General features: G+C 38.9%; 1 protein-coding gene across 4 annotated transcripts in view; it reads left to right on the top strand.

The window, feature by feature from the left end:
• The window catches only part of Trpc5 (transient receptor potential cation channel subfamily C member 5), a 320,316-nt gene that overhangs the window by 162,609 nt on the left and 135,018 nt on the right, over positions 1–22,689 (top strand). For all 4 annotated transcript variants that reach the window (XM_021241600.2, XM_004861420.3, XM_004861421.3 and 1 more), the window contains one exon: positions 2,971–3,369. In XM_021241600.2, the coding sequence (XP_021097259.1) occupies positions 2,992–3,369 (378 nt within the window). In that variant the 5' untranslated portion in view covers positions 2,971–2,991. The remainder of the gene's footprint in view (positions 1–2,970; positions 3,370–22,689) is intronic.

Raw genomic sequence — 22,689 nt, 5'->3', positions numbered from 1 at the left:
GAAGCCTCCAATCCTGAGTCCTTTCTGACACCACAAAGCATCAAATAAGTACCACCTGATGTAGCACTTGACTGTGCCAATCCTTCTCAGTTAGACTGGTTTCGTTCAACATCCATTAATTTAGTGCCCATCATATTCTTGACCCTGTGTGGGAGCTGGCAATGCAGAAATCAAAGTACTCCCAACCTAGCAGTAGGACAATTAGTGTGCAGTTAGGTGCATTTGAAGAAATGTGATCAAAGGTACCAGTGGAGAAGCAGGATATTGGAACTTTTGGAAGACATTGGGCAAAGGCTTCACAAAGAAAAGGGCCTATGAGTAAGATGCTGAAATGTGAGAAGATTATTAAGTGGAAAGCACTGGATAAATCCATCAGCAAAGGCATAGTCATAAAAGGGCAACTTAGAGAACATGGCTTGGTATGGCTAGAACTTAAGACGCAATGGAAAGAGATAAACAGTATCATGGAAGCTTGGCTTATTCATTCATCAAATATATATCAAGTGTCCAGTTGTGTCAAGCACTGGACTAGGTACACATGTTAGAAAAACAGAATAGATGCAATTTCTGCCCTGAAGCTTTAAGGCTAATTGGATAAGACAATTACCTAGTAAGACAAAGAAACATATAACTACAACTTGGGGTGAGCATTAAGAAGGAAGACGACATGGTACAATTGAGAGAATATGAAGAAACTATTTTAGAGAGGGTGACTAGTTAGGGCATCTCTGAGGAAGTGATATTTTGGTGAGTTCTGGTAAATGAAAGGAGCTAGAGAACAACATTCTAGTTAGTGATCAAAGGTCTTCAGGTAGAAAAAAGTTTAGCATGTGAGAAGAATCAAAATAAGTTCCACAAAGCTAAAGAGTAGTGGCTGAGGGTAAAATAATGGCTTAAGAAGAGATTGGAGAGTTAAACATGACTCAAGCTCTTACAGACCTCATAAAGAATGTTGATTTCATCACAAGAACAGCAGAAAACTAACCAAAGAACAGTGAAAGGGGATCAAATTTGTGCTTCCTAGGATAACTTTGGGGCAGTGTGGAAGCTGGTCTGGAACGGGAGAAAATAGAATCAGGATGATAAGTTCATCCCAAGGTTGTGGTACTGATGCATGTGAGAGATGATGAAGGTTGGAACCTGTTCTTTCATGTCTCCCCACAGTGGTTAGCTAGCAAAGCATTAGGCACAGCAGAACCTGTCTGTGTTTTTCTAATAATTAAGTAAAAAATAGAAGCTGAATTGGGTTGTTTAGTGTCTTTTCAAGAGATCACACTATATCTACTCTCCTCTCCGTTTTTGTTTACAACAGAGAGGCATGGAGGCAGTCTACCACCAGTATTAGTATTAAAATCACTTGCTGTTCAGTGACAAATGCTTATTCTAAATGCTGCTTTCCTTTAGGCACTACTGAGTTACTTTAAAGTAGCAAAAGAAAATACCAAGGCTTCTCAAGAGCCACGGTCCCCTGCTCTCCTGCAATCTGGATCCAGAGAGAAATTTGTCGTATGTGTCTGTTCAGGGCAAGGCATCAATTATCCTCAAACACTAACTTTCCAGAAGATCACAGGTTATGAATTGCAAATGCCGCTTGATATAATGTATGCTTCTCCCTGTGCCAAACAGGAATATAATTACCTGAGTGAGGTAAATGTTTGTCGAAGCTCCCTGTCTTCATCTTCTCTTACATCCAGGAAATGACGCAAGGGGCCCTTTATCACATTTCCATTTCCTTTTGCTAGCAAAATAGCTCTATTATGAAAAACACTGAAGTAGGTCCATCCTACCTTAGCCTTCCAGGGGCCTGGAGGCCTCAGGATGGGAGAGAAAGGGGAAGCAATCATCTAATGGATCTGAATCTCATTTTCTTACCTGAGTAGGATCATCATTTCCATCTCACACAACTAATACCAGGAATCATAGGAATCTGAGTGAATTTGATCTGTATATCACAAAGCAAGAGCACTAGTCTGTGATTCATTCTATGTGAATGAAGGCAAAAACTGTCTTTTTTTCCCATATGTCCCAGAAAAATTTTAAACATATTATAGGAGCTCAGTAAATAGGTTTTTACTTTAAATCAATTCTATTAAATACAATCTAGCTTCAGATCTGGTACAAATAAAACAGACCACTCATGTCACAGAATTAAGTGAAACAGACTGTCAGATCTGTTAGCTTCTTGGTTTGGAATGGTGAGAGAAAAAATCAGAAGTAGAAACAGCAAGTACATGCTTATTTTTGTAGATAGCTTTGGCCTATTGGAGACAATGTATCTTCCCAAGGGAGTAGCAGCAAGAACCAGGGTTGCAGTTATCACTGAAACAGTATTTCAATCTAGGATGCACATTTGAAACAACTGCAAATGTAACCTTGAAAATTAGCACAAACCCACAGACATGGAGCTCAAAGGAAACTGACCAAAGATGAGTGACAACTTTATATCACCAATCAGAAGTACTATAAGGGGTGATTTCAAGTAGCGGAGGGAAGGAAGGAAAGAAGGAAGGAAGGAAGGAAGGAGGGAGCTTATGCCATGACTTAGGTTTTGCCTGTGCCAGATGCTTTGATAATGTACATCTTATTTAATTCTCACAATAGCTTCACAAAGTAGGAAATACTCTGTGGAATAGGACTTGGTACACAGTAATTAGACACTAACTGATAACTGCTAGTAATATTATTAATATGGATAACCTTAGTAGTAGTAAAAGAACCACAGAGGGCTAGAGTATCCTATCCAAGTTCTCAGAGCTGGTAAGTAACAAAACCAATGTTTGAACCCAGATCTTTCTGACCTAAAAGCCCAGATGTTTTCTGCCTATACCCCTTGGCAAGAGGAAAATAGCAGTATCATTAAAACACTTTGGAACTTTCCAACCCCTTAGCAAGGCTGCCCTCTATAACTGGACAATGCAAACTTTCATGGAACTAAGAATATCTTCGGTCTTCCTCTTTCTCCTTACTCAGCTCTCTAAATTGCTATGAACCATGGCCCAGCTGTACTACAAAAAGGTTAATTACTCACCATACAGAGACCGCATTCCCCTGCAAATCGTGAGGGCTGAGACAGAACTCTCTGCAGAGGAGAAGGCGTTCCTCAATGCAGTGGAGAAGGGAGACTATGCTACTGTGAAGCAGGCCCTACAGGAGGCTGAGATCTACTACAATGTCAACATCAACTGCATGGATCCTTTGGGCCGGAGTGCCTTGCTTATTGCCATTGAGAATGAGAACTTAGAGATCATGGAGCTACTACTGAACCACAGTGTGTACATGGGCGATGCATTACTCTATGCCATCCGCAAGGAGGTAGTGGGTGCTGTGGAGCTTCTGCTCAGCTACAGGAAGCCCAGCGGAGAGAAGCAGGTAAGAGAAATACCCTATAGGCTGATAAATAACCCTGACAACAAAGCACCAGAGCACAGAGCCTTGAAATTAGGAAAAGTTAGGTTGTCTGGAGTTGAAAAGTTCTGTCTCAGAAGTTACATCAGCGATCTCAGGTGGTACCCTAGAGCTACCCTGCATGACACATGCTAGGTTTTACTCATTTTTCCTTTTTAATATTTGCACATAAACATTCATTATTTAACAACTCATAGATGTGCTGTTCATTTCCAGATCAAGCAAGCTCTTTCTACTTTCCCTGACCACTGTTTCTCCATTTTCTTCCCCTAATGAAAAGTCACATTCTACCAAAGAAGAGAACAAACATAGGCCCAGGATTTCTCCTTCCTACCAGCCTCTGTCCTAGAGATGAGACAAGAAACCTTTAAATTTGAGTGCAGACACAGATGGGTATAAGGTCTTGCATATTTCCCAGTACCTGTTATGTGAGTGTATCCCATTCCTGTATGTTTAGGTTTTTGCCTCTGTGATTCTTATGTCCTCCTCTAGGGCACTTAGATTTGATACTCTGTAGACATCTTTGATTTCTCCCTCTATCTTGCTTCCATGTCTAATCCCTAAACCCTCTCATTTCTTCCTTCCCAATATCTTCTACATATTTTCTTTTCTCTCTAGCTCAGCTCCCACCACTGTGGCTCTGTTCTTATCCCTTTCTGAGATGAGTGACTCTCAAAGTATGGTCCCTAAAGCAGCATCAGCATTATCTGGGAACTTATTAAAATGTAAATGTTTGGGCCGCCAACACAAAACTACTAAATCACAAACTCTGGGGTAGGGCTGAGCAAGCTGTGCCTTAAGTCCTCAAGGGATTCTGAAACATGCTAAGGTTTAAGAACTGTTGTCCTAGACTAACATAAAAATATTGGAACTGATCTTCCATCTTGCCTTTTCCCTCTCTTAAGTCATACTGAACAATAAGGCTGATTTATTCATACTAAAATGGCATAATGATCCTGTCATTTCTACCCATCCTTTCAAGAACTGCCATGTGTCCTTGTATTAGTCTGTTTTTCTGTTACTATGTCAAAATATCTGAGGCTAGGTACTTCATAAAGAAAAGAGGTCTGTTTAGCTCACAGTTTGGGAGGTTGGAAATACAAGATCAGAGGGATCTATCTGTTCAATCAGGAGCCCCCTGACTTCATCACAACATGGAGAAAATGGAAAAGGAATTGGCCACATATATAAGTGAACAAGCAAGTATGTAAAGTGACCTCACTTTATAGCAACATACTCTTGTAAGAATCAACTCACTCAGTGGGACCAGCATTAATCTCCTTCAAGGGAAGTATCCCCGATGACCTAATTAGCTCGCACTAGGCTCTACCGCTTAAAGGTTACACCACCTCACCACCATCATAATGAAGACAAAGCTTTCAACACACAGACCTTTGTGGAGCAAACCACATCCAAACTTGTCATTAGCAAAGATATCAACTCACAAAGTTTAGCACTAAAACTAACTAATGGTCTTTTCTAATTCTGTCTTTCTCTAGTCCCTTCTAAACAACACTCAGATCAGAAAGGTCTCTTCACTGTGTCTCTTCATAGCATTGGGCACATACTAGGAACAAAGGTAAATATTGAATCATCAAAAATAGAATACCTGGATATATTCCAAAGAAAAGAAATAGTACAAATCAAAGCCAAAATTGCCAACTGTTTGGAGAACACTGATAATGGAAACAGCATCAACTCTTACAGGTTACTGCCAAAGATATATTTAAAGGAAATTCATAAGTTTGATATTTGCCTAAATAAATTGAGTGATAACACATAGACTAAGAATTGGAACTGACAGAATAGAAAACAAAGCACTAGATTAAAAGTGCTTTGAGTAAAGGGCCTAAATCCCCTTCTTCTCCATTACCATTTAACACAGTCCCAAGAGAGCAGGGATGCTGTCTCTCTTGTTCACTGCTATATCGGATCACTAGAAAAGTACCTGGAACCCCATAGACATGCAATACATATTTATTTAATGAACGAATAATATGTACCCAGTACTATGGTAAGCATCTTACATGATTTACCTCATTTAATCCTCCAAGTAACTCTGTTAGGTAGACTGCTATTATCATCTTCATTTTACCTATGAGAAAAATTGAGTCACAGGATGGTTAAGTCAACTGTTCAAGATCATAGTTAGTAAATTCCAGATCCAGGATCCAAACCCAGGCAACTACTAAACCACCCTTTTAACCACTAGGTAACATTGCTTCCCTGGCAGTGTGAGTAAATTTCAGGATTCCCAGCACAGGAGTTTCAATACAGGGCAGATAAATGCAAGATAGATTAGCTCTCTGGAAATAACAGACATGAAGAATTTGGATAAATAGCAAAGCATAGAGGTATGAGTGTGATTCCTATACAATCTATCTCACTATCCTCATCAAAACTGATTAGTTCTGTGTACCATCCCCAGACCCCTGCTAAGTCTCTGGGTAATTTAATGTGTTAATTTGCACTAATGCTTTCTCAGCTATTCTGCTCCACCATGAACTTGATTGCCTTCAAGATCCTGCAGCCCATTGGCTTTTTGCTTCACTTGACACCAATCACATGCCACTTTGTACTGCTTTAGCCTTGACTGTAGAACTTCCTAATCTCCTGTAACTACACTGTTTCTTAAATATGAGGTAAAAATCTAGTGTCCAACTGTTTCCATGCCTATGCTTTTAATACCTCATCAAATACCTAGTGCATAATGAGTGATATATAAACATTTGCTGCAGGACATGAAAGAGTTAAGAATGGTATATCCCTGTAATCCCAGAACTTTAGGAGGCTTAGGTAGGAAGATCACAAGTTCAAGCCTAATCTGGGTTACTTAGTGATTTAGTAAGATCCTGTCTTAGAATAAAAAAACAAAAGGGGAATGGATGTAGTTCAGTATGAAGGCCCTGGTTTCAATCATTTATTTATATATATATACCAGAAAAATACATGGCTTCCTGTTATACAAGATCTTTCATAGTCAATCCCATTTAACTTATAACTGTTTTGAAGATAAAGAACACAGGGTCAGTTTCTCAAAACAGAGCTAGTAATACTGGCCCTACCAGAGTTTTGAAAGTCAAGTCCTTGTTTGAAAAGCCCCATTTTCCCATCTCTCTCCAGTGCTCTACCAAATGCTGAGGCTCTGCAAGTCAAGATGAAAGGCACCAGCTAAGCTTATACTAAAGTGCAACTAAGGTATGACTTTACCTGGGCAAAGGCAAAGCTTAACGCATATGAATGAACCAACACTGGTGGAAAGTCAGACATATGGAACTTGCATGAAGCTATTTTGGGCAAGCTGTCTTTTGCAAAGCCCTTTCTGACATACCACCAATAAAAGACCTCCTTTATCATATTTGGATATCACACCATATGCTCACAAAGACATCAACTCCATTCCCAAGTCTCTTCATCAGCCTTCTCTCTTTCTCCTCACTTTCCAAACCCTCTGCCACCAGCCACTGCTAAATTTTGTTTTCTTCCATTGCTCTGACAATCATGATAAATTATATGTCAGAAACTATGACAACAGGCTGCCACATTGCTAAAGCTCTCTCTGTCTTTCTGGGAGATAGAAACAAGGTTTTTTTGTGGTTTTTTTTTTTTTTGAACCTGGGAGTGATCAGGGATGTGAGCAAACACAGGCCTCCTGAAGGAACTTGGGTTTACCTGAGCAGGCCACTCTATCCACATATAGAATCTAAATAAATGTCCTTTTAAACAAAGACTCTCTCCCATCTATCCAACTGATTGGACATCAATCTTGAGAAAATTAACCAGCACCCTCCTTAGGATTATGAAGCAAGGACTTTAGCTCCAGGCTGGAAGCAATACCTCCTCTGCTCCTTCCTTACCCCCGTCTCCTTATGCTCTTCCTCCTCATCTAACCTATCAAAACTTTTCTCAGATAAAGATCAGAGGCATAGCTTAAATGGATGGCACTGACTTCAAGTATCAACACTCATATAAACACCTGAATTTGTAATAGGAATCAAATCTTAAAGGAAAAATGGTGATACACTATTAGGAAGACTCTTCTACACCAGACACGTGTGTGTGTGTGTGTGTGTGTGTGTGTGTGTGTGTGTGTGTGTGTGTGTGTGTGAGAGAGAGAGAGAGAGAGAGAGAGAGAGATCTTGGCACACTCCCTATCATCATAGCCTATTTCATTAGGGGTAGATTTTGGCAACCCAGAAGATGTGTGATTCCTTAGCATAAACACTCTTAAAGTAGTCTCAGTGTTCAAAATTTGTTGCTGTGTGGTGGTGCACACCAGTAATCCTCATACTCGGGAGGCTGAGACAGAAATATTAGCATGAGTTCAAGGCCAACTTGGGTTATACAGTCAGTTCAAGGCCAGCCTACACTACAAAGTGAGACCCTGTCTTAAACCATGACTCCAATAAAAAGAGTTCAAAATTTGTGAAACAGAATGTCTAATGCCACCATTGTATTTCTTGTCTCTTATACTTGCCACCTTCATGTCACTGATTTTGGGAACATTATAGCAGCACTGTCAAAGGAAGAGCAAATATAGCCACAATCCAGATAAGAGACATATCTTTATATGTTCAAAACCAACTGACAGTCAGTTGGTATGCATATGGAAAATTGTCAAAATGCAGTTTCCTGAGCCTCACCGCATATTTACAAAATCAGAATCTCTAGATATTGACTTAAAATCCACATTTAACAAGCCCATCTCCGCATGTAGGTTAGAGGTCCATGTACCTTTCTATGTTTATTTTATGTGGGGCTGTCATAAACTGTGTGGCTTAAACAAAATAAATTATTCTCTTACAATGCAGGAGGCCAGAATTCTGAAATGAAGGTGTCATTAAGTCTGCTTCCTTCTGGAGGGAGAATCTGTTTCATGACTCTCCACTGTGTTCTCGTAGTTGCCAACAACCTTGGTGTCCTTGGCTTACAATTACATCATTGCAGTTTCTGCCTCCATTGCCACACAGAGTTCTTTTGTGTGTCTGCTTCCAAATCTCCCTCTCCTTTTTCTTGTGATTTATGGTTCACCCTAATCTGTGATTATATCTGCAAAGACCCTTTTTCCAAATAAGGTCACAGAGCTAGTAGTAGGGTTTAAGACTTGAACATATCTTTTGGGGTGGCACAATTCAACTCACTGCATTATGGAAAATATTGATCTAAATGAGTAGTTTTTGAACATTTTCAGCAGCAGTCTTTCATGAAATAAAATCTCAGCTATATGTAATGTAAACAGACCCAAATATAGCTGTCCTAGTTTACGTGCAGGTTGGGGCCCAAAACCCCATTTTTTTATACATACACTCAAATACCTCTTTGGCCCCTGAGGCGTGAGCATAGCTTAAGAACCATTGGCTTAGAAGACAGAGGGACTAGACACTAATTTGGAGTTTGTGCTGCTAGCCAGCTTATAACTAAGAGTCAGCTTTGTGTTAGTCAGCTTTTTGTCACTATGACAAAATACCTGACACAAACTGATTTAAAGAAAGAATGTTTTATTTTCTCTCATGGTTTCAGAAGTTTCAGTCCATGGTCAGCTGGCTCCTTTTGTTTTCAGGCCTGTGGCAAAGCAAAAACATCACTGCAGAAGGACATGGCAGAGAAAAGCTGCTCAACTCATGGAAAATAGGATGCAGAGAGAAAGCCAGAGAGGAAAGAACTAGGAACCAGATCTAGTCCCCAGAATCAGATCCCATGTTACACACCCTTCAACCAGGCCCCATCTCCTATTCTGTCACCTCTCAGTAATACTCCATCAATTTACAATCTCATCAAGGATTAATCCACTGATGAAGTTATAGCCCTCAACTATGCCATCAACTGGCTTCTGGGGGCCATTTTAGATCCAAACCATAACAACTTGGAAGAAGTCAGAGTCTTTCTATAGCTCAAATTTGTTATATGAAAAATGAAGCTAATAATACCTAACCCCTACCTAGTCTAGGGGCTGTTTGGAGAAAGAAATAAGGTCAAGATATATCAAAGTTTTGGGGAAAGTATATTGTTATATAGAGGTCAATGACTATTATTTTCAGCCTTATTATTTTGGTTTCATTTAGCCTGTCACATTGTGTGGAGAGACCACTTAGTAAATGATCCTCATCACAAGGCACCACCAGTACAGTAGGAGGGAGAGACTGGAAAGTAGCGTGTGCTGGTTCACAGATTACTTCCTTTTGTCTGGCCTTGATGGCAATGGTGTCCCTTCTGCCACCAGCCAAACTGTATCACCTCAAAGTCATCTTTACTTTTTCAGTATAGTCTAAAGACTTGAGCAACAGGGAGGTAGTGCCTCTAGTCACTCCATCAACAGCACACTCAATTTTCTTTCTTGGTCACTTGTGTCAATGCAGGCAGGCGGAAAGAGGCTAAGCCAACCTTCTCCCCATGGCCCACCCCACCCCCCACCCCCGAGTTCTGCCATAATTACTCATTTGTCTGTGGCAGATGGCTCCAAATTAAAATTGGTCTCACAGATGACCTGGAGAGATTCAATCTAAACAACACTGATAAGTGTTTGTGTTGAGATTATAGATAATCAGCAACAGGACACTCCCCATACTCATGCCATGCTCCTCTCTACCTGTTCGTCTCAGGTTAAGGTTGCACAGTGTGGAGTGGGACAATAAGATTATGCACAAAGTGGTGAAAGCACAGAGAAGAGACCTAAAGAGTCTAGCTTGTAAATCTCAAACAGTATAAGTGCAAAAAGTAAAGGAAAGATTGCAAAAGTCTCCATGCTATCTATAAGCAGCCTGCAGTAATTAAAAGGTCATTGGCTTTGGAGTCAGCCACTTATTACATGTGTTTCCTTAGATAGTCACTTAATCTCACTAACCCTGCTTTTTCATCTATACCTAGGAACAAAAATAGAATCCAAGTCATAGACGGGCCAGGGGTTTAGCTCAGCAGCACAGCACCTGTCTGGCAAGCCCAAAGTCCTGAGTTCCAAAAAAAAAGAAAAAAAGAAACTAAGTCATAGAAGTACAGTGAAAATCAAATGAATAGTGCATATGCATGTGCTAGAACAGTCCCAGATATATAGTAAGTACTCATACTCATATTCCTGCTAGTTGAGCTATGCTAATATCATCTGCTGGTTGATGCCATTTATTTATTCAAAAACTGTGTTAAGCACCTACTAGCACATAGCAGTTAAGACTTCAGACTGAATAACCTTGGGAAGGTCATTTACCCTGTTTACACATCAGTTTCCTTATCTGTATAATGAGTTAATGATATTATCTATATTATAGGTTATTTCAAGATTTAAGTGAGAATTATTTTGAACATTTGGCATAATTTGTGGCATACAGCCTTCCGTAGATGACACCCATATTATTAGCATTGATTCAAAATATTAATAGTACTTTTAACTCTGTGTTACCTGAATTGCCCAATGTAAGACTAGGGGGAGGGGGTTCTTTATCTCTCTAATAATCAGAGTCATAGCTTTAATTCTATTATTTGCTTTGATTGCCATTTTAAAGTCAAATTTCTAGGCCAAAGCAATATGTTATGTCAATTGTCAACCAAGTCAAGAAAATAAATCAGGCCTGGGGATGTAGTTCAGTGATAGAGCACTTACCTAGCATGCATTAGGCCCTGAGATCCATCCACAACACCACAAAAATAAATTTTTAACAAAGAAAGAAATCAGTCAGTTCTGCTTGAAAGAAAGGACAAAATGATTGCATGGCATCATACTGATCAAACTAGTGAAGGGAGTTGCCTCTTCTCACATATCTGTGTTGACTTTCAAAAGACATCATCTGCCTCAATCATAGACTGGAACTATAGAGAGTCTCAAGATCATTTGATCTAAAGTGACAAGTCCAAGGTCACTCAATTGAGCCTGAATTACTAATGTCTCCTGCCTCCCAAGCCATTATCCAGTACCCAGTCTCTCTGAAGAATCATCAGAAGTGGTAACATTTACAATAAAGCAGAAAAACAAAAACAGCTACAAGTAATGTCTACCTACAGCAACTCATTGATCATAGAGCTTTAGCAGACGATTAATTCTACTTCGTTCCACTCAATTTTCTAAGTATTTTTGACCCCTAATCCTATGCCTCACAATGAAACTGAAAGATATAGTTAATGACCTCAAGAAATTTATAGTCTCATGGAGAGAATGGATATGCACATGTTGTCCAAAGGACATAAGCAACTTGAGAGATATTGATATTTGTCTCTCAGAAAGAAAAATAAAATGTAAACAGGTAGACCAGATAGACCAAAGAGAGCTAGCTGCACAACATCCCACAAGGAAAAATCCATGAAATTTGAAATAGGAAAAGGTCCAAGGGTTTGGGGGTGGAGGGAGGGGAAGGGGAAAAGGAAGAAGGGAAAGGAAAAATTATGAGAAAGAAAAAAATGGAATCAAAGTCTGTGTAAATAGGGAAGGGTGGAGAGGGTGAAGGGTGCACAGGTAATGGGAGAAAAAAAAAGAACTAAGATACATCATGTTCAGGTACAAACACCCAATGATAAATGTAAATGTATTTTATACCTAAAATGTACCAATAAATATATTTATTAATTAATTAATTAATTTTTTTAAACCATGAACTATTCTCCAAAGCAATTCACTGAATGAAAACATGTAGTTTGTTGTTGTTGTTGTTGTTGTTGTTTAAATATGGCCCTCATTCCTTCAAGGACACTACCAACTCAGGACTCAGGGCTTCTTTTTCTTAGCCTCATGCTCATGGCTGTATATAACCATATTCCATGTATACATGTCCAGTTATATCAGTTAGGGTTCACTAGAGGAACAGATTATATATTTACAAGGAAGGCTTACAAGGTAGGCTTGGATTTATAAGGTAGGCTTATAGTGGTAGCCTGCAGACTTATGTATGGAAAAATGCAAAAGGGCCATCTGGACGCTGGAGAGTCAGAAGATCTAGTCAATGTCAAAGACCTGGAGCTCACTGAAAAATCTTGTGTGAGCCCGTATCAGGAAGCCAGAGGGTCTGTACTGGAAGGCTGAAGAGTCTGAGCTGAAACACTAGAGAGTCTTTGCTAGAAGCCTGGAGATGGTTGTCCAAAGACAATGGTGAAGACTGGAGCCCCTCCAAAGAAACAGAAGCAAGACTTCTTTCTTCTTTCCCTTTTTATTGCATCCAGGCTACAATCCTATTAGTTGGTACCACCCACACCTAGGGTGGGTCTTCCCCCTTCAGTAGGTCCATTATCCAGACACACCCAGACCTATGCTAAACAAATCAGTTAGGTGTTTCTTATTCATGTTGACACCTCAGTTAACTATCACACCAGTTAATAAGTTTCCTCTTCTCCTCTGTCCTGGACAGATACATCTTGTTTATATAATAACATTCATCCCTGCTCCACTTCATCTGTGCATTTGTCTACTTCAGCTACTTTGTCCTCTTTATACCCCAGGCCCCTCTATGTGTTATTCTGGGATTCTTTTCTCCACATTTTAACTCTTGTCAACATAAGCTATCTGAATTCAAGTGTGAAATAATGCAAAACTCAGAGATATCTTTCCAACCACTACCTCCCAGAACACCAAACTTGACCCAGTACCAAATTCTTTCCATACACTAAGAATAAACACAGCATGTAATAAAGCAGCAAGAAAATACATGCTACATCATCCAGAATGTGTGATGTGGACAACATATGAGGCCACTATGGATATCAATATACAGTAGGTTTCAAGGGGAGAACATTTCAAAAAAGAAAAAGGTGTTAAGCAGGAAAGGCAAAAAGAAGAGGATGGTATACTGATCAGAAGGAAGTTAATGAGCAATGATGTGTAGAGTGGTAATGGCAGTAGTTTGTTAACAGTGGGTGTCTAAGTGAAGGGCGCCTAAGTGAAAGGTTGATAAGAAAGCAATTTTCAAGACTCATGTTTCCATCGTGAGTTTAGATTTGTGGAGGAAGGCCCTGGATACTACACAAGCAGGACAATGGTTCCTTTATTTTTAAGTTTCCAGTTTAGTTCTTCAGTATCTTGATTCAAAGGACAGCATGATCACACTGCTATTACAGCAATATTTTATTGAGCTGGAGTACAGAAAAATAGGACCAGACAGGCCTGCACCTCAAACCTAAGGGAAGTAGAAAAGGGACACAAACAGGAAGAGGGATTGGTCTGCAGCTTACAAATGAGTTCTAACACCAGGGAAATAGTGAAAATGCATTTCATCCATTCTCTTCCCTCACCAGGGACTTTTTATTGGTGACAGAATTGCTATTTCAAAAAAGAAAAGATGCCAAGGGTCAAGTTACATGAGAAAACATTTGCCTTAGTTTCCTGAGGAGTGAGAAAACACAAGAGCAAGAAAATGTGTGACATGAAAAGTCTATACTATTTCTAGTCTAAACTCTCCAAATAGTCTACATTGATTAGATAATTAAATAACTTCCAAATTCCTACTTTATTTGGTGCCATGAAAACATTATCATCAAGATTAAAAATGTGTTTGGGACAAATAACAGTGCAATACCAGTGTCAAGTTGATGATCAGGTAATACTGTCTGATCATAAGTGAGAAAATTAGTGATAATGTACAGGCTTATAACATCTTCTCTTCCAGCAGTCAATAAAATGGCATTTGGTCCCAGGAAGTAACAACCTTAACAAGCTCAAAGAGAGAAAACTTTCTCTAAGATGGAGGATACCAACAACCTCAACTGTCTGTTACTCAGGTTACTTTGATTTGAGAAGAGGTAGCAATTTACAGAATTCACAGAATAGACAAATCAAGCTTTGCCAAGTTTGATGTGTTTGAAGAGCAATTATGTACTCATAATGTCTGGAAAGTGCTCAAAGAATAGATAGAATGGTGAGATGTCCGTGACAGAGCCTTTAGACCTTGAACTCTAGAATCTGGCCATTTGTCACCAACCCTACCACCTCACGCTAGTCAAAACCACAATGACCTCTAGCTTGGACAATCATAATAACCTCCTAACTAGTCTCCCTGTTTTTCACTCTTGCCTTCACATAATCTAGTCATTTTCCAGGAGACTGAATCACTCTTTTAAAATATGTCTCTGCTCAAACTCTTCAAAGGTCCTTCCAGTATCTACAAGTCCCTGAATGTTCTAGCCCACTCATATCTCTCTGCTCTTATCTTCTGTGCTCAATCTGCTCCAGCCATGCTTATCTCTCATAGGAACTGTCTAAACCCAGTGCCTTTGCTTGAAATGTCCCTCATCTACAGAGTTGTGCTGCTAACTCCTTCCTTTCCATTATATATCTGTTCCAATACTACCTTACCAGAGAAGCACTCCCGGATTGTCTTTTTTGAAAATATCACCACATTGCTCCCTACTCTGTCAGTGGTTCAGAATGCTTTATATCATTATTACCACCCGATTATTAGATGAGGTATGACCAAAAAATATGGTGACTGTTTAAATGTTTTTAAAATTTTATTACAGTGAAAGACACATTGCCATGAACCACCCCTGAGAATACTCCTCGTCACTTCAGATACACTTATCCCATCATTCTTGCCACTTTCTGAAGCAGTTCTAAAAGTCCTCTTTTGTGAGTGTCTTTAGTTGCACTGTCATGGCTGCCTCACTGCTCTGAATCAATTCAAAACGTTTATCTTTCATGGTCATTTTGACATTGGGGAAAGTCTGGCACCATGTGCCAGATCCAGGAAATAAGGTAGATGAGGACACACCATAATGCTTCATGAACTTGCTTTTCCACTGGATGGCACTCAGCAGCAGCATTCACTGTATTTTTTATCACACCTCATCAGGACAAGAAAGAGAATTTCCTGAACTGCTTCAGAAAGTGGCAAGAATGATGGGTAAATGTGCTCAAAATGAGGGGGAGTAATTTGAAGGGGATTGTGCTAGTTACTTTTCTCTCATTGCTGAGACAAAATACCCAACACCCAAAGTTAAAGGGGAAAGGGTTTATTTAGTTCACAGTTTGTAGAAGTTTCAGTCCATAATCAGCTGGCTCCAAGGCAGAGTGGCCCATGGAAAAGGGGAGTCAGAGGAGAGAAAAACTTCATGGCACCCACATGATAGCAAAAGGAACAAGGGACCTTAACAGCATCTTTCTGCCCCTTTTTTATCTTATCCAGACTACCAGGATTAGGGCACTGCCAAACCAATCAGTATATCAGTTTAGTAATCACATGCCCTTAATCCCAGCATCACATACTCTAGATTCAGCCACCTATGACTGCATGACGCTTTGGGGAGACATCTAGACTCAAACCATAACAGAGGTTAACAGCAATATGACTTAACTGTAGTAATTATTTAAATTTAATATTCATCCTATTTTTTATCATGCCTCATATGTATGTTGCCTATGTCACCTCTCCAGAGAAGATTCTTTATCTGTTTGTTTACTATTGCATCCCACGGTCTAGAACAGTAAATAGAACATGGCAGGCATGCCATAAATAATTTTTTGAATTAATAAGTGAAATTAATAGACTTTCTGACCTGGAAAGATTGTCTAGTCCATCTCCTCCATTCTATTTATTTGAAAATTGATATACACATGCACACAGAAAAAGTGATTTTTCCAGGTTCAACAGGGTGACTTTTATAGTAAATCCAAGATGCTTAACTTCTGTCTTTCAATTGAGTATTACTTTCACTATGTTGAAATTAAGTGTTTCTGTCTTTGAAGCTACTCAGAGTGAATTTTATGGCATCCTTCAGTCACCCATTCTAGAATCTAATACTATGAACTGTCTTCTTTGCATCTAACCTATGTCCTTCATTTTAGGCAAAACAATCCCCTCTTTTTCAGCTCTGACCAAAAGGACATTGTAAAGATATACAAACTTCCCTTCAATACAATATTTGCTATTTTATGGAGCTGATACTTGCTCTAAATAAAATCCAAGGCAAAATTTCTGATCTCTGAGGTGGCCTAAAAGATACCAACTCTATAAAGCAAGTCCTTCATTACATGACAGGGATCTAGAGACACATGGTCAGAAAGCTATATAAATGCCTGGGGTGACAATATCTTCAACTCCAGATTAGTGCAGTCTGGGCAAGCAAGCATTTAAAATTCATTCTCTAAAAACAAAAGATATTTATGTTTAAGACAAATCCATTTAGTTTGTAGCCAACAGCTTCTGGCATTGGATCAGAAACATTCATTCATGACATGGATGTGGTCATATTTCAGAGCTTTTGCTAAGCAACTAGCCTTCCCCTGAGATTACAGAGGGAGTATATAGTGATGAGTGTTCATGCTTGCTCTTGGTGTCTGTTTTTCTGCCTTCCCTGTTGGAAGCCTGATTTCTCTCTTCCAGCATTAAAGTCTATCATCATTTTAATTAGATAATGCTATGATTTCTCAATTAGCTGAGTCCCGTTTGTAAACTCGGAAGTGGGACCAGGTGGGCTTGCATATTCTGCTAGCAGGGCTAAGTCCTTCTGTATAATTGCTTATCTGATCAGAATAGAAAATGTTCTCTGGATGATGGAACTTACTAGGGAGAAACTGGCATAGATCCTATTTGGGGAAAACTATTCAAATGAGCTAGGCTGACATTTACTGAAAAATATTCTCTGGTCATTCCTATGAGTTTTTCATTTAATCTACCTAGGACATGTGAATTAATAAATTTAACTAAATTAATAAATTTAACTAAATTCAACTAGAAGATCATTTTTGTCACCCATTGTCTTCAAGATTAGAGAACACTATCCAGAAGTAAACAGAAATATATAGTGTAAGAAGAACGCTGAAGTAGTGCTGTCAGCCCTCCTTCCTTTCAACCAGGCTGAAATACTACCCAAAAGACCCTTGAGCTCAGCATCTAACAGATTGAGTAGGTGAGCATGGAGCTATCTCATGTCTAGAGGGAATGAACTACATGATGAGAAACATATTATTATTTTTCCTGATGATGATTTGAGGTCCTTTTATTATTCTTATTTTTTTAATTTTTATTTTTTGTTAGCTCATATTTGCAGTACATGCTTACATTCCTCATGGTGAGTTGGTACATGTACATAATACAACTTAATCCTGTTTACATCCCCTACTGCTCTCTTACCTCCCTCTCCCTCTATCTCTTCATTCCCTTCCTTTTGCAAAAGATCTATCTCCCTATTTCCTATAATCTTTTATTTCACTTTTCATTTATACTTTGGGTTTCTCACATGTGTGATATTTAAGCTTGTGTGTCTGATTTACTTCACATAACATTAAAGTCTGAAGGAGCACCCATTTTCCAACAAATGACTCAAATTTTTTTATCCTTCTTTATAGCAGAGTAGTATTGTACATATATATCACACTTTTTATCCATTCATCTGTTGATGGAGATATAGGCCACTTCCAAGATTTAGCTATTGTGAATTGTGTTAGACTGGACTAATTGGCTTTCTTAGAAAAATCCAGATTAAGAAGAACCTGAGTTAACACTGGGTATTTCTTCTTGACAAAGGTATGCCTATCATTGATGAAATGATGATTATACAGCATTTACTGTTTGGCCTGTTTGCCATCTCCCTCTCCTCTCTCTCCACTCCCTCCTTTTTGTCACCTTAGGAGTTTGAACTCTCACTTTTCTAGCACAGGCCAGAGAACCATGGACTTTACCTCTAAGCATGTGGCCAGTTACTTCCAGAATGATCACAACTTGAATACCACACAGGCCAATAGTAGCCTTTGTCTTCTTAGATGCCTGCCAACTCAGAACCTTGAGCTTGCCAGGAAGGCACTGTGCCACTGAGCTAAATCCCCGGCCCAAGGCTGCATGAGCTTTGATCCGGACTACCATCTGCCAAATTTCTTGAGGGTGTGCAGCTGCTGGATATGTCAAAGGGCTACATGCTGGCTGCCAAATCAGGGCAATCACTACCACTACCCTGAAGATACAACTACCCTGAAGAAGAAAAAAGGAGTATGTCCTCACTGCCAGCTGGATGCCACATCACTGCTCAAAAAAGCATTCTTAAAGAATTCTATGCTAGGGAAAACAGCGCAAGAATATTGAATGATGTTTGGTGAGAAAAAAGGAAATGTAGCCACCCAATTTCAAAATGATAATCTCACAACTACAGAGAAACAGAATGGCTTATCACAACAAGATATGTTGGAGCAGAGGCAGAATGGCTACTGGGCAGGAATATTATCAAAACTATTAAACATCTATTATGAGACCAGACTATATCATCCCCCAAAGTTTCTTCTAATCCTGTGATTTTGCAATGTGTGTATCAATTATGGTACATGATATGAGAAACAGAGTCTGGGAGTGGAGTTCTCACATGGATTACATCCCTCAACTTTTGGGTAGCTGCAGAAAAATTACTCAATCTCTCTATAGCTTAACTTCTTACCATTGAAAAGTGGAAATATAATACTAAATAATCTTGCAAGGATGCTATGAGGAAATGTGCAGTGTTTTGGAATTATTCTAAAAGTAGTTTATAAGCACAATTATTAAATAGGTATTGTACCTGGAACATAACTGGCTTAGTAGATAGACAAGAACACAAAGCCCCATAAATAAAAAATCACAGAGGTGTTCAGTACAATTCCATAGGCAGTGATGTCATTGACACATTTCTTAGCATAAAACCTCTGGAGTTCTGGGGATATTTGTCTGATGGCAGTCTACTGAATCATAGAATCCTTAGGATTAAATGAAACATAATGGCAATTCAATCCATCCTCCTGTCACTGCTATCAGTTCAACGTTTATTATCCTCTAGCCTCTGAAAGAATTAACACCCTCCAGGTAATTTGATGGAACAGAACCTTGTTAGAGTATGGAAGAAATCCCAAGGCAGCTCTGTACAAGTGTCATTTGCCAAAAATTCTCAAATGCATATCTGGAACCTCCAGGAAGTCTCAGTTTTATGAATGCAGCTAAAGCTCTGCCTTATAGACAGATCACTTTTGTTGCCCATTTCTGTCAATGGGCAAATAAGGCCCATGTCTGTAAAGCCTTCCAAGTGCCAGGTGCATTTGCAATTTTTTTTATCTATCTTTGAAATCTTTATCCTGTATTAACTGAAAATAAAAGAGAAAACTAAGCAGTAGATTTAATTTGGAACCCCAGTCCCTTTTAAGCGGCCCTTTGGGTTAGCCTTGGCATACATGCCTGAAAAGTTGCTTCAGAGTGTTTGAAAGGTCATTATCAAATTTTAAATGTTTTGCCTTACCAAGTTTTAAATTTGGGACACATTTGACTTCAGGAAAATAAGGATGCTGATTCAGTAATGATCAGCACTTAGCTTACTTTCTCTGAGGAAATGGCAGCCAACATCCCTTTCCTAGAAACCTATAGGGAGAAAGGCAGACAAGAGACAGTACCAGTAGGGTTAGAAGCCCAAAGTAGCTCTCCTCCTCATCCTTAAACAGAGGCAACCATCCTCCTGTTCCTTTTCTTTAACAGTTGATCTTTTCTGACAAGAACTAAAGTTATCTTGTGTGAGACAAGACTATTGACAATACAGCTGCCAGTTCAAAGCTACTAAAATTAAGAGAGAGGGAGAAGGGGGAGGGAGGGAGGGAGAGAGAGAGAAGAGATTTCTTGAGTTTTCCCTCTTAAATGTGACAAAGGGAAAACAAATGAATAAAAGCGGCACATTGTAAGAATATTTTTTTACAAAACCTTTGCTTGTCAAACACTGTGTTTGGAAAGAACTTTCTTGCAACTGAATGATGTCAATATGATAGCCATAGGTTCAATTACAAGATGACTTAAGTTACTTTTTGTCAGCCAAAAGTTACATGTTTTTAAATGACTTCTGTTTTATCAGTCATTTAGGAATTTAATCGTGACCACTGTGTACTGAAAAATCTTCATGATGTATGCTGTCATGAGCACCAAACAGATTTTGAATTCTGTTTTTCTACTAAGGAAAGAAGAAATATTCTTGAAATGTGTGCCCCTGAAATGCTTGTGCTAGGTGAACTTTAGATTCTTCTTTGTTCAAAGGCTTCCCAACCCTGGTCAATTATGTTACAGAAGGAGGGACTCCTGGTTGCATGGGTGTTTTTGAGACAAGCTACTCAGAAATCTTAGATAGGGAGTTCAAGCAAAAAGATCCTGAATTTAAAAATGCCCCAGGAACCTCCAGCAGACCAACCAATAAAAATGCTTCCTGTTTTTAATGGCAATCATAGTAGGTTTGTCTCATATTTGCCTAGAATATCTATAGCCCATGAAACCTATGTCCATTGCTTCCCTTTCAGTGAGGCTGAGGATAATAGCACCATGCCATGGAAAGGCAATCTGTATAGTAACTTGCCACTGTAGTCCTTTAGTACCTGCCACTAGACCCCCACACCTCCAGATGATGACATTTCATTCTCGTAAATGACTCTTCCATTCATTCCCATTAGATGACTCTTTCAGTGCAGGATTTGGGACTCATCCTATTCCTAGTTATGAGGACTCTCAGAACTAGAGCCAGTAGCTCAGCAGTTCAGCATCAAGTCAATCAAGCTTCCAATCCCTTATTGCCATGTGGCTAACCCTCTGATTTATACTCTACAATTTTGCCTCCCCAGGGGAACATTCAGTGTTGTGTCTGGAATGTGTCCCAAAATGTCTTGTATTGGAAATGTAGCACCCAAAGTCATATGTTAATTATATTTGAGAGGTAGAACCTTTGGGAGTAGATTGTGTTGTGTGGGCTCTGCCTTCCTGAATGGGGTAATCCATGCATAGATTAATGGATTAATGGGTTATGGTAGTGGCTTTGATATAAAAGCAAATTGTCTCTGGCTTGCTTGCTTAGTCTCACCATGTCATATCCTTCACAATGTTGTAACACAGCAGACAGACTCTCACCAGATGCTGAGCAGATGTCAGAAACAAGCTGTCAGACTTTTCAGCCTCTAGGATCATGAGCTAAATAAACCTCTATATTTTTTCTCCATTTAGCTTTTATTAAAATATATTTTATTGGTACATGTTCATTTTATAAAATATTTGGTTCTATGTGGTATTTTCATACATGTTTATGACATACTTCAATCATATCCTCTTCCCTTTTATCCCATTCTTCTTTTCATCCCATTCTTTGTGTCTAATAATTGTCTCCCTTCTACTTTCATGTCTTTTTTAAAGATTCCACATGTTAGGGAATACATGTAATATTTGTCTTTCTGAGTCTGACTTATTTCACTTAACATAACAATGTCTAGTTCCATCCATTTTCCTGCAAATGACATAATTTTGCTCTTCTTTATGGCTGAATAATACCCCATTGTATATAAATACCACATTTTCTTTATCTATTCATCTGTTGATAGGCACCTAGGCTGATTCCATATAGTGGCTATTGTGAATTATGCCACAGAAAACATAGCTATGCAAATATTTCTACCATATCCTGATTTTAATTCTTTTGAATATATACCAAGAAGTGGTAGGGCAAAACCTCTGTATTCTTTATAAATTTCGTAGTCTGTAGTATGCAGTTATAAAAACAGAAAATTCACTAAGAATTTTCAATAATTTTCAACAGAAAATTGGTACTGAGAAGTGAAGTAGTTGCTAATAATGAGCTCATGTTTGTCATCCAAGTTCTTCTCTAAGCCTAAACTGGAATTCTTCATGATAAGTACTATCTCTCAATTGTATAGCTCTAAATTACTTAAAATAAAACACAGGTTCTCAATCAATCTAGTGGTATGAAAGGCCCTTTTCGTTCATCCTGATTTCATTTTGCCATGAAATATGCTCCTATCAAGACCAGTACCCACTAAAAATGATAAAATGATAATTGGTTATTTATACTGAATCAACAAGATGGCAATCTGGTTGCTATTTCTTCCCATGGTCCTATGTTCTGCACCTGACTTTCCAGCCCTATCCAGAAACATATATTGTGCTATCCAAACTCACACTAGTCATGAGTAATGACACAGAAATCTCTAAGTCAGCTTGTCACCATCTTCTTTCCAATAAAGCAATCTACAAGAAAAATTTTAATTTAAAAATCACATAGTGACCTATAAAAAATGAGAACTGTGGCTTTCCTGAAAAGCTATTTGTGTCAAACTCAGCCATAGGCCTACCCATAATGTTAGCTGTACACTCACACTAGCAGATTAGAGCTTCATTCTTCTGTGCAACGCTAGATTTTCACTTCTGAGATTTTTCCCACCTCAATAAAAACTCACATTTTTATTTCTTTTCTCATTACATCACTTTCACGATTTTATGGAAAATGTCACATCTTAACTATATCCACAATATTTTCACAGAAGTCTGGCACCCAGAAGCTACCCAATCCCCCTTTTACTTTGGCATGTTTTGTCTTTTCTTTCATTTC

This window comes from Heterocephalus glaber, unplaced genomic scaffold (genome assembly GCF_053883595.1).
Source record: "Heterocephalus glaber isolate CG9 unplaced genomic scaffold, H.glaber_assembly_v1.0 deba00001613, whole genome shotgun sequence".
NCBI lineage: Eukaryota > Metazoa > Chordata > Mammalia > Rodentia > Bathyergidae > Heterocephalus > Heterocephalus glaber.
This window is presented reverse-complemented; position numbering and strand designations above follow the sequence as displayed.